The sequence below is a fragment of the Clavispora lusitaniae genome (assembly GCF_014636115.1).
Source record: "Clavispora lusitaniae strain FDAARGOS_655 chromosome Unknown tig00000038_pilon, whole genome shotgun sequence".
In the NCBI taxonomy this organism is placed as follows: Eukaryota; Fungi; Ascomycota; class Pichiomycetes; order Serinales; family Metschnikowiaceae; genus Clavispora; species Clavispora lusitaniae.
In genome coordinates, this window is record NW_027093976.1 from 790,294 (window position 1) to 802,360 (window position 12,067).

The following is a 12,067-nucleotide window of genomic DNA, read 5'->3' on the forward strand; positions in this document are numbered from 1 at the left end:
AACCTGCTTGCATGCACAAAACGCCTATTAATAATGGACACCGAGGAGCACCAAAAGGGCTCCAAAACACCATTCGGTCGAGTTCAAACGACATGGCCAATTTGTGTGGCCAAATCCGCACTTTGGCTTTCCTCTCATGCAAAGAAGACGGTTTTCGCGCGTAAGTTTTACAGAGAAGAAAAAAAGAAAGCATTTGGGGCTGCAGGGCACCTAACAGGAAAAACCAACGGTGTCGCCATATAAGAGCAATGTTACACCTCATCACGTTTTAACCAGCGTTTCATATCCTTTATATCGCCAAAGTTTTTCACTTCTTTTTTTTCTTCTTTTGCGTAGAAGTTTACTTGCAACATGCTGTACGAGGCCGATGTCAAGTCGGAAGTCGAAGACTACTCCATTCTGGATTTGAATCCAGCCATCGACTACAAGAATTGTTCATGGGTGAAAACAGCAGGCCTTCTTTTCTCCGAGTACATTTGTTTGGCCATCATGTCATTCCCATGGTCGTACTCGGTCTTGGGGCTTGTGCCTGGGCTCATATTAACTGCCTTCATTTCGCTCACAGTTCTTTATACTGGACTTATCATCACAGACTATTGTATTGCAAACCCCCACGTCACCAGTGTTTGCGATATTGGCCAAAAGCTTTTCTGGAACTCCAGAATCGTGTGGTATCTTACTGCAGCCTGTTTCTTATGCAATAACACTTTGATCCAGGCATTGCACGTGCTTGTGGGTGCAAAATACTTCAACACCATTTCCGACAATTACGACACCTCAGGCGGACAGAAGGTATGTTCTATTGTTTTCGCTGTGGTTTCTATGATTATCTGCTTCATAATCTCGTTGCCCAGAACATTTCTGCACATGTCTAGTGTGGGGTATTTTTCTGCTGGAACCATGTTCATTGCCGTCATCTTAGCCATGGTTTTCGCCGGAATTCAGGACCACCCTTACGGATACACAGGAGATCCTGTGAAGTATCATTTGTGGCCCCAGAAAGGAACCACCTATGTTCAAGGCATGAGTGCATTGTTGAATATCGTGTACACATTTGTTGGGCAAATCACGTATCCATCGTTCATTAGTCAAATGAAGAAGCCACGGGATTTCAAAAAGGCTCTTTACATCGTGACGTTGGCAGAATTAATTGTCTTCGCCTTGACCGGTTCTATTGTCTATGTTTACGTCGGTAACGAGTATATGGTGGCTCCAGCTTTTGGCTCTCTCACAGGGAATTACAAGAAAATTGCCTTTTCGTTTGCCTTACCAACAATTGTCTTCTTGGGCGGCTTATACTCCAACGTGTCTAGTCAGTTCCTCTTTTTGAAGATTTTCAGTGAGAAATCTGTGAACAGAACACAGCACACATTGCTTGGATGGGCCACCTGGATCGGGTTGAACTTGGGTTTGTGGGTAATTGCCTTTATTGTGGCAGAGGTGATTCCATTCTTTTCAGACTTGCTCTCGTTGATGTCCTCGTTGTTCGACTGCTGGTTCGGTTTCGTTTTTTGGGGCGCAGCGTATTTCAAACTTAAGCTGGCCAAGACACCCAACTTCCGTTTCTGGCCTCACTTCAAGCAAGCACCGCTCTTTGAAAAATTAGAGATGCTAACTAATGTCGCTTTGATCCTAATTGGCTTCTACATTTTTGGCCCCGGTACTTATGCCACAGTGGACTCGATCATCTTGTCCTATCAATCGGGCTTGTACGGAAAGCCGTTCACGTGTACAAGTAACGCCATCTAGTTTATAATCTTGTCTCTATTGGTTTCGTTTAATCTTAGAATACCCCCAGATTTGTATCCCACACTATAGTCACTGGTCCGTCGTTGACCAAATCAACCTCCATCATCTCGCCGAATTTTCCGTCCAAAACTCTCTTCTCGTCGCCCAAGCTGGTTCTCAACTTGGTCAAAAACTCTTGGTACAACTCTAGCGCATGTGGACCCTTGGCGGCACGGTGAAAATCGGGTTTAGTTCCTTTGGCAATCGTGCCATACAAAGTGAATTGAGACACGCAGAGAACACCAAGCTCTTTGTCATCTGCAAGACTGCAGCTCCAAGGCTTGCCATGCCATTTTCCCTGGTCTGGTGGCGGGTTCGAAAAGTCCTCAAAGAGCCGGAGAGTGGAGATTTTCTTCACTAGTTTTGCCACATCGTCTGACGTGTCTGCAGTGGAGACACCTACAAGAATCATGAGTCCCTTTTGAATCGACGACACAAGTGCGTTATCCACGGAAACCGACGCACGCTTCACTTTTTGAATCACCACTCTCATACTTGTGACTCTTACACATTTAGACCGCTTACATTTCGCAATCGCTCGCTATCATTTGTCTTCACACGACCGTACTGTTTCCACCTCTAGCCTTGTCTAATATTTTTTTTTAATTAATGTCCTAATGGCCATTATATTGGCATATTTGCATTCCGGTGCTCTTGCATCTTCGCTTGATAGCGTCTTATCTTACCACGTTCGCATCACCTCATCTTCACCTCCAATCACCTGTCATCTGAGAGGATAAACCGCACAAAATACTTGAGTCCCTCGGCAATCTCCTCGCCAACGGGCTGGATATACTTCTCTGGAAGCAAGAAGCCGTGCGAACCGCTGTCCCTCAACTTCATCTGGAAAGCCCAGTAGGCTTTATGGTGGTACATGTAGTCCAAAGCGGTACCGGCACCCAAGTCTGGAATCATATCGGAATCCTTGTCCAAGCACGCTGGCAAAACCGCATAGTACTTGTGAGAAGTCATACGGATGGCTTTGGAAATGCCGTATGCCAATTCAATCAAGTTTTCCTCGTCCCGCGGATCCGCTTGACAAGTGTATGCATAGGGGTACAAAATTTCTTGCGAGTACGAGTGCAAGTCCACGTAGCCCCAAATCTTGTGGTCATAGTTTGTGGAGTTCAAGTAATCGCTCCAGATTTTCAGCTCAATTGCCTCGAACGGATATTCTCCCGAGTAATCCTCGCCACATTCGGTGTCTTCGGATTTTGTCCAGTGGTAGTCATACGAATGATCAATGTCGATACCTACACAGCTCTCTTGGGAGCTGGAAGAAGGTTGGCGGTTCTTTCTCCACAAACGGTCAGTGGTCCACGTGTAGTCATAGCCGTCTGGGTTTTGCACGGGAATGAAGAGGAAGTCCAATTTGGACCATTCGTCCCATCGATCTGGGTTTGCTTCGTACTGGTTCAATAGCTCATAGAGACAGTACAACACTGTGGATACAGATATCCACTCACGAGCATGGACTCCTCCTGTAACAACGATGGTTCTCCTGTCACTATGTGGCACATCACTGCCTGCTCTTGACAAATGAATCACGTTGTACGGTCTTCCCTCGTGTGTCTTTCCGATTTCCTCGATTGTCACGAGATCTGGGTACGTCTGGTGAACCATGTCGAGCCAGGCGTTGATGGAGTCCAAAGGACGGTACAGCTTGAAAAAGACATCGCCAAGAACACGGAAGTCAGCTGCCGTGACCTCCTTGATGCTCTGTTGTCGGAACTGCTCTTGGTCCGAAGTATAGTCTTTAGGGTACGACTCATAGATGGCCTGGGCCATGTCACGAATGACAAATTCGGGCTCCGTAATGCCAAACGTCGCCATCAAGTCCGCGAGTTCCGTCGAGTTGACCTGAACATCAGTCGTTTTCTGGATGGGATCATGCGCCCACACATTGAACTTTTTCTCCTTCAACGTTCTCAACACACCAGACCATTTCGTGTCTGTGGAACCTAAACGCGAGCGAAACTGCGACGTCACCGCATCCTCGGCCTCTCCTCTTAGCCTCACCACCATCTGGTCTTTATAGCGAGAAAGGTCAATGGGCCAATCATTCTCCTCGAGCGTGGAATAGTGCGGCCGATCTTCAGGGCCCAGTTTCCATTTGTACGATAATGGAATCTGCACAGCAGCTGCCACTGCCACTAGGAAAGTCAACGCTGGCACTTTCATCGGAAATGCTACCAGAAGAGAAAGAGCAGCTGGTTGAAATATGAGTGGGGAGGTGTGTGCACCCGTGCCTCTTGATACGCTTTTTTTGCAATTCTTGGAGAGACTAAATGCACCACTAGTTGACTCGATTCAACAGATGGTTAAAGAACATGAGATTTTTATTTATTGGTATTCTTTATCCGTTTCTTTTTTCTCATGCGTCTTTCTGTCTTCTGAATTCTTTATGGGCGACAGGATTGTGTAGTATTGGCTTCTACTGTTTAGTGGTTCGAATTGTATTGGTGACAATCTCACTTCGCTTATGCATTGCTCTTATTCTTGTTAAAAGCAATGATAGGCTACAAGTGAGATGGCTGTTACGCATTCTCAAGACACCTTGGCGGTTTCTTGCGCATGCATGCACACACTACTTCCCAACTGGTCTTCAAGCAATATTTATTGTCAGGATTTCTAGGCGGGGACATCTCTATCATGCATATTTATAGGTTTTTCTTCATCTTGGCCTCTTCTACAGCCTCGATTTCCGGGTGCACTATGACGTCGTAGACTGTCCGGAAAAAGAGAAACAGGACAAACCCAACGAGGCCCACGGCAGCAAAGATCAACGCCCGTACAAGATCGGTTTCCACATTCAAAAACATGTAGGGGTACTCGCCGCCGTTTTCAAAGTCAATCACCAGCTTCAAAAAGAACCAGTACAAGCTGGTGAGCACAATACATGCGCAGAAGGCATTGCTTGGGGTAATTGTCCACCGGGGCATGAAGAAAATGTAATCCACCATGAGTGCCACCACAGGCACCAAGTGGAGACAAAGGTCGATCGACAATGGGATCATCTCGCGGCTCGGATCTTTCACAAGATGGTGCAACAAGAAAATCCGCAAGGGCCAGTACACGGAAGTCACCACGCATTCAAGCACGAGAGCGATAGGGTGCAAGGAGTTCTTCAAGTTGTACAAGGCGGCACTCTTCGACAAATGTCCCACGAAGCCAACGGCAAACACCATGAGCGAAAAGAGAAGCGAAAGATTGGTGAGAAACTGCCAGTGGCCCCCACCAGCAAGATGGGGAGGAAGTATGACGTTGTTCACCAAATAATTGAGCGCATAGCATCCAAGCGCAAAAGCACCAATGTAAATGGAGGCGCTTAGAGGATTTCCCACGGTGCGTCTGGGCATGGTGTTGTTCTGTTCTTTGCTAAAGTGGTTCAGAGATTATATGGGCCGCGGCCTTGAGATCGCAATCTACAGGTAGATGACATGACATGACACATTTCACATGAACAGATAAATGGTATGGGAGTAATTTTGGTTTTGTGATCGTACGTAATCACTGGGTCAACGGGTGTAAAAATAATAAGATGGATGAAAGTTCAAACATGCTACTTAAGCCATCCATTCAGCTATCAGTGAGATCCAGTATTGAGATCCAACATTGAGCACTTGGGTCAGAGTAATTCATAACCACTTCCAATCTTGATTTTGAAGTTTCAACATTCTGCCAGACAAACGTAAGCTATAGTCGCTACGTTCTTATGCGTATGCCTTCAAACCAAATGGGAGACACATAAGTACATTGGTAAACGATAATCTCGCCGTGAAGCTATACAACTGGAATTCGACAGCTCTAACCGGATTTTGCACCCATTCAATCCTAATGGATGACACCCAACTAGCCACCATTTAGAGTTGGAAATGTCGTGTACGACATCAACGTATCTGCATTTATACTGATAGACGTATCCTGATAAACCACGTACGAGACTCGACTTACTGCAATGTAGTGGAAGTGGAAATTCAGATCACGGAGTAAATCCAGCAGCCACGGATAACCACAGTGATGTATATGAATCCATCTCGGTTGTTCGCCAAACATAATTTCGGCTCTACTAGATTTTCTCTCTTAATTCGTATACTCATTGCTATACCATGTCATAAAGGCAGTCCTAGTGGAATAACCTAGAAAGACGAGAGCGAGAGCGTGAGCGATTCCGCTGCTCGGACCTGGATCTCTCTTGAGAAGATACAGACGAATCTCGACTGCCCACGGTAAAAGACGGATCCTTCTCCATAGTTGAGCGTCCACGAAGCTCCACAGAGTTGGAAGGAGCTAGGTTAATGGAAGAGCTATTTCTCGAGGTCAGTGGACTGAGAAGAGTCAATCTATTCTTCTTTTTCTTTTTCTCAAACGACAGAGATATATCGATGCCAGCCAACCAATCCTGGAAATATGTCTGTGAATCAATGGGTTTCGGCAAAGCCTCCTCGTATTGGTAGTTCGGCTTAACCACAATTACGGGCACTAATGCATATTGTAAGAAGTACTTTGAGATTGAAGATTTGCCAAAGAATGGCATATGGTGGGATGCTGAAGAGAGACTAGTGGAGGAATTGGAGGTCGAAAGAGGTTCTTGGTGCGTTCCAACAACCATCATGGCTGGATTATACTCAAGAATCGCCTGCTTCAAGAGCTTCTGCGGCCTTCCAATCACCACCTCGTACACCAAGGATATTTTCCTCTGGTGGACATTAAGCTTCTTCACTTTTTCCACCACGGCTTCTGCATCTTTTCTGTCCACTACTTTGTAGTTGCGGTCATCTAAAACTTGGAACAACACTATGGTGTCTCCATTGATGACCATTTCTTGAAAAGCCCATTCAACAGCTCTCATAGACTGCAGATCATTACTGAAGCCGACCAAAAACGTCTTGTTGTTTCTGCGGAACCGAAACTCAGGGTGCTTCTCCTTCAAGATGATCGACAGATGATGCGAGTCGCTGAGAGTATCAAAGGAAACGCCTCTTTCGAATGAAGGTCGTATTTTTGGGCTAGTAACGTTTTTTGGGATCGCGGTGCTGAGCGACGTAAGAGACGAAATACGTTGCATGGCTTCTGAGTCTGTAGGATCATAGTCATCGTAGTAAATCCGCCCCAAGAGATCCAGCGACGTGTTTTCCAGCCGGTACAAATCGACACTGTCGTTGGATGTATGATACAATAGCGAATTGAGACGAGTATTGAGCTGAGTTTCTGTTTCTGGGCGACTTTCCTTCCCTTCCGTGACCTCCTCTGCGTCGTCCTCTATGGGAGCCTTGACGATTTTTTCTTTCTCGTACACTTTCTTCACTTCAACGTCTTCGTCGTCATCGAGATTCTCCTTGGATGTATCTTTGGGTCGGCTTCTTTGAGGGCGCGGGCCACTTCCCATCGGGGATACACTAGCATAGTAGTAGTTTGAGTTTTTGGGTGTGAAAAGTCCCATTTCCGCTATTGGGGCACGTCGACAATGTTATGGCCAAGCAGAGTTGATACGGCTGAATAGATAAGGTCGTGTGAAAGTCAACCGCTGGGCGTGTATGGCGGAGATAAGTCGGGTCAATAATCAGGCGTGTGGGAAATAGCCATAGACGTATGGGAAATGGTCATAGACGTATGGGAAATGGTCATACATGTATGTCGTAGAGTTGAAAATTGTTGTGGTCCAGTGGCCCAGTATTCTTCCAAGTAAATGTTGTTTCTGCCTTCTGTTCTAAGATTTCGAGTTTTGGGTGCGTAAACGAAGGTTACTACTTTCAAGCGAAAGACACATCACCATCTGGGTGAAAACTGGTATAATGGGATGTCATCCAAAGTAAGTTGAACATACTCCTATATCTAGGTGTTGTCTTTGGAAATGTGAAGTTGTGGATGATATGTAATATCTAGACATCTAGACTTCTTGTAGCCAAGATACCTGGTTTCAATTGTCTGCTGACATGACCGTAAGCTACACAGAAACCTCGGCAAAAGGAAAAAAGCTTAACATAATCATGATGCAACAGGTGTCACTTTTGGGAGAATTTCTCTTGCGCAATACTTGATTGAACTATGGAACCAACTCAGCAAAACTTCCACCAACGAGGAACTTGAAACTTGTCACAGATTTGAAAAAGATGAGTGGCCTAGCCGAAGGTACTGAAGCCGTCCGTATGGAAGTTCGAGCAACGAAGTTGCACAACAACTCACCAAATCCAATGCCCTCAAATTGTAGATATTTCATTGATTTCTATGTACATTTCTCCTTCGTGGCTTCTGCTATGTATCTGCCATTATCCACACCCGAGTTGTGCTCCACGATTCCCCACAAACGGTCCATCTTCATGCCTCCCACGTTATCCACCAAGTAAAAATACTCCTTATGACCGTTTTCGGAAGACTGCCAGCTTCGATAGGGCAAAAGAGACGGCGTATCTCCATTGCAAAGCTTCAAGCTGTCATTGTCTGCAACCTTCAACAAAGTATTGTATGTCTTTCCTCCAGTAACGTTCAACTTCTCCATGACAAGTTTTTCGTCTTTGACCAAATTCTCCAATGTCTGCGGCTGCTCCTTGTCATACAATCTGAAAACACGAGTCACATAGTCTCGCGTCTTGTACTGGACAAGCAAAGCGGGCGACCACGTACCGATAAGGGTGGCTAGCGCATACACATCGTCAAACTGCACCAGCTCCCAGAAAAGCTTGGCCCCATAAACCCCAAGAACACCAAGCGACAAGGTAAGTCTTTTGAGCATGGCCACGTATTTGGATCCCGGCGCCTCGTAAAGCGGCTCGTACGAAAGCCTGTATTTCTCGGGCAAGGCCACATTTCGCAAACCTCTTCTCACATAAACGATGTCGTTGTACAAAGTGGGCGACCATGGGTTATTTTCCGACACAATTTCGTCTGTTTCCACCGTGGAGTCTGGTGATTTGTAAGTACCCTTGTGGCGCATGAGCCTTCTGGCCGAAACACAGAGGCTTCTGTGGGGAAGTCGTAACATGCTGGTATGGAAAGGATAATATGGTTGGTCTGTGCGATTTATCTGAGAAGACGTACTGTACTCTAATTGTACTCTAATTTGGTACATGAATAAAAATGTCGATCTTGATCTGGAGCCCACCTGAGCATGGAATGATGGCCAGTATGAGTTCGTGAAACTATCTGATCAATCAGAATTGGCTCGACTGATCTTGTAGTTCATTAGGCTCTAGGTTTGCGCATCTGATAGAGGTGCGAAGCTAAAGGATTGCAAGTGTTTCACTAATATTGACAGCTTGCCTTGAAGATATTAATCACTTTCAAGACCGTTAAACACGATCCGTCTGCTTTTGTGCCTACGTATCGGGATTTCGGGCTGCTCAGAGAAAAGGTGCAGATATGTACAATAATAGAGCTGCTAATACTTTCGGAGCAGTGGACACAATTGGCAACTAGGGGATCTCACACAGCATAAGCGAACATTTCATTTGCTCACATGTAGAGAATGGCAGTGCTTACGTTGATTGTACCACATATTGATTGCACATATACTTTGATTGCATATATACATTGATTTGCAATCAATGTCGAGAAACAGATGAAAGTCACCCATTATACTTCGTCTCACATTTTGAAGAGTGCTTCTACTGGTATCCCTGAAAGTTACAATACCTGAATCAAGAATAACTTTCATTTGGCTTTCGTTTCGCACAGGGGGATCCATTGTTACTCCGATGGCTTTATTGCTTCGCACTATAGTATAAGAGCAACTAGGCCATCATCAATACAAGAGTGCTGCTTCAATACTGCTCTTTAAATTCGTATCACACATTCTTCATAATTTCAAGTGAAAAATCAGCTTAAAGAAAATAAAACAAGAAAAAGTAGTCCAACCAACATCCTCATGTCTCACTTGACTAGTCGCATATTAGCGACTTGAATACTCATAACTCATCTATCGCGCATGATTGCTTCGTCTTTTGTGCTCCCGCCCAAAGGAATTTATCTCATAAAGTTCGAAGCAGCTAATCTCGCCTCTTAGCGTAAGCGAAATCTTGACTGCTTTTTTTTTCGCCTCCGTTTCTGCCTTTTAGTGGCCATGGAAACTAGTGGAAGAGGGAGCCGCCTGCACACAGGCGCAGCATCAAGGCACAAATCTTCTCTTTTTTTTTGTCTCCTCCACAACATCAAAACCACACTATGGAGGACTCCGCCAACAAATTCATTCCCGAGTACCGCCGGACCAACTTCAAAAACAAAGGTCGTTTCCAGAGCGACGAGTTGAGAAGACGCAGAGAGACCCACCAGGTGGACTTGCGCAAGCAAAAGCGTGAGGAGGTTTTGGCGAAAAGACGCAACTACGTTGACAATGCGGCGTTGGCCAACGATTCAGAGGATGAAGACGGTGCCGATGACTTTTCATTGACTGGAAACAGTGAAGAGTCGCTGTTCTACGGCAAGTTGCAGCAGGACTTGCCCAAAATGATGGAAATGATCCAATCGCCAGACTTTGATGACCAGTTGGCTGCCACAGTCAAGTTCCGCCAGATTTTGAGCAGAGAGCACAACCCACCTATCGACTTGGTGATCCAGTCGGGTGTGATCCCCACATTGGTTGAATACATGAAGGAGGGCCATCCAGACATGTTGCAACTTGAAGCTGCTTGGGCCTTGACCAATATCGCTTCGGGCTCGTCCGAACAGACCAAGGTTGTCGTAGAGTCAGGTGCCGTCCCTTACTTTGTGCAATTATTGTACTCTCCCTCATTGGAGGTGAAAGAGCAGGCCATTTGGGCGTTGGGTAACGTCGCAGGAGACCTGACAGTCTACCGAGACTTTGTGTTGGCAAACGGCGCCATGGAACCTGTATTGTCCTTGTTCAACACCACCAAAATGTCGTTGATTCGCACCGCCACGTGGACTCTCTCCAACTTGTGCCGTGGCAAAAACCCACAACCAGACTGGAATATAGTGCAGCAGGCCATTCCGACGTTGGCCAAGTTGATTTACTCTGTGGACGCCGAAACCTTGGTGGACGCATCTTGGGCCGTCTCCTATTTGAGTGACGGTACTTCTGAGGCGATCCAGGCTGTCATTGACGCTCGCATTCCTCACCGTCTTGTGGAATTGTTGGACCACGAGTCCACTTTGGTGCAAACACCCGCTTTGCGTGCCATCGGTAACATTGTCACAGGAAATGACATGCAAACACAGGTGATGATCAACGCCGGCGTTTTGCAGCACTTTGCTCCGTTGTTGAACTCGCCAAAGGAGACACTCAGAAAGGAGGCGTGCTGGACCATCTCCAACATCACTGCGGGCAACAGTGAACAGATTCAGGCGGTGATTGATGCCAACTTGATTCCACCTATCATTCGCTTATTGGCTCAGGGTGACTACAAGACGAAGAAGGAAGCTTGTTGGGCTATTTCCAACGCCAGTTCTGGAGGTTTGACTAACCCAGATCAAATCCGTTACTTGGTCAACCAGGGCTGTATCAAGCCATTGTGCGACTTGTTGGCTGTGGCAGATTCGAAGATCATTGAAGTGACTTTGGATTCTTTGATGAACATCTTGCGTGTTGGAGAATTGGACAAGGAACAACGCCGCGCAGCAAGCAACGAGTACGCCATTTTCATTGAGGAAGCAGGAGGCATGGAGAAAATCTTCCACTGTCAAGCCAACTCTAACGAGAAGATCTACAACAAGGCTTACAACATCATTGAAAAATACTTTGGTGACGACGACGAGGACGCATTCAACGAGAATGGATTGCAACCAGAAACCTACGGTGATTCGTTTGCCTTTGGTGTGCAGAACCAGCAGAACTTCCAGTTTTAGGTTGTTGCGGGCCGTTGGTTTTGACTGTCACAGCATTTGCATCAACGTAAAGTGAATGTTCTGCTTTGGTCTAGTCAGTCTACTAGTCAGACACTCTAATCCGTCTAGCGTTTCTGGTCAGTTCCGTTGATCTAGCTCCTTAATCTAGTCTGGTCTATCTGCCCCTACTGAATATCTTTTGGCTGTAGTGCTTCTCTGCACTAACCTTGGCTCTTTGGTATCTGTGCCATCATTTTTTACACTTGGCCTATATATTTTTCTCATCCCATCTCATTTTTATCTCACATCTCTCACATCTCTTACATTTTTCACATCTCTCACATCTCATCTCTAATCTCACGCTGATCTCTCACGACATATTTAACCACATCGATCGATATCTATGTAGGATGATATAAACGAAGCTCTCGCCGCTCATTCCGGTATGCAGTCTTATCGGCTATCACGGCTTTGCCGACACTGCAACAAATTGCGCAAA

General features: G+C 45.9%; 8 protein-coding genes across 8 annotated transcripts; 3 read left to right on the top strand and 5 right to left on the bottom strand. All coding sequences in view use genetic code 12, as the record gives it.

Moving 5' to 3' along the window:
* Positions 1 to 33: 33 nt before the first annotated feature.
* FOB63_001465 (uncharacterized protein) lies at positions 34 to 243 on the top strand (the record flags this gene model as incomplete). Its single annotated transcript, XM_066102166.1, has 1 exon — positions 34 to 243. The coding sequence occupies one exon, from the start codon at positions 34 to 36 to the stop codon at positions 241 to 243; it is 210 nt and encodes a 69-aa protein (XP_065958464.1).
* A 108-nt stretch (positions 244 to 351) lies between these two features.
* On the top strand, positions 352 to 1,749 carry FOB63_001466 (uncharacterized protein; the record flags this gene model as incomplete). Its single annotated transcript, XM_002618420.2, has 1 exon — positions 352 to 1,749. The coding sequence occupies one exon, from the start codon at positions 352 to 354 to the stop codon at positions 1,747 to 1,749; it is 1,398 nt and encodes a 465-aa protein (XP_002618466.2).
* A 34-nt stretch (positions 1,750 to 1,783) lies between these two features.
* On the bottom strand, positions 1,784 to 2,281 carry FOB63_001467 (D-aminoacyl-tRNA deacylase; the record flags this gene model as incomplete). Its single annotated transcript, XM_002618419.2, has 1 exon — positions 1,784 to 2,281. One exon carries the CDS (start codon positions 2,279 to 2,281, stop codon positions 1,784 to 1,786), a length of 498 nt encoding a protein of 165 aa, XP_002618465.2.
* Positions 2,282 to 2,505: 224 nt separating this feature from the next.
* On the bottom strand, positions 2,506 to 3,969 carry ECM14 (putative metallocarboxypeptidase; the record flags this gene model as incomplete). The annotated part of the gene is made up of 1 exon (XM_002618418.2): positions 2,506 to 3,969. The coding sequence occupies one exon, from the start codon at positions 3,967 to 3,969 to the stop codon at positions 2,506 to 2,508; it is 1,464 nt and encodes a 487-aa protein (XP_002618464.2).
* A 479-nt stretch (positions 3,970 to 4,448) lies between these two features.
* Positions 4,449 to 5,147, bottom strand: FOB63_001469 (uncharacterized protein; the record flags this gene model as incomplete). The annotated part of the gene is made up of 1 exon (XM_002618417.2): positions 4,449 to 5,147. The coding sequence occupies one exon, from the start codon at positions 5,145 to 5,147 to the stop codon at positions 4,449 to 4,451; it is 699 nt and encodes a 232-aa protein (XP_002618463.1).
* Positions 5,148 to 5,914: 767 nt separating this feature from the next.
* FOB63_001470 (uncharacterized protein) lies at positions 5,915 to 7,231 on the bottom strand (the record flags this gene model as incomplete). The annotated part of the gene is made up of 1 exon (XM_002618416.2): positions 5,915 to 7,231. The coding sequence occupies one exon, from the start codon at positions 7,229 to 7,231 to the stop codon at positions 5,915 to 5,917; it is 1,317 nt and encodes a 438-aa protein (XP_002618462.1).
* Positions 7,232 to 8,014: 783 nt separating this feature from the next.
* Positions 8,015 to 8,857, bottom strand: FOB63_001471 (uncharacterized protein; the record flags this gene model as incomplete). Its single annotated transcript, XM_002618415.1, has 1 exon — positions 8,015 to 8,857. One exon carries the CDS (start codon positions 8,855 to 8,857, stop codon positions 8,015 to 8,017), a length of 843 nt encoding a protein of 280 aa, XP_002618461.1.
* A 1,091-nt stretch (positions 8,858 to 9,948) lies between these two features.
* Positions 9,949 to 11,589, top strand: SRP1 (karyopherin alpha; the record flags this gene model as incomplete). Its single annotated transcript, XM_002618414.1, has 1 exon — positions 9,949 to 11,589. The coding sequence occupies one exon, from the start codon at positions 9,949 to 9,951 to the stop codon at positions 11,587 to 11,589; it is 1,641 nt and encodes a 546-aa protein (XP_002618460.1).
* Positions 11,590 to 12,067: the final 478 nt, after the last annotated feature.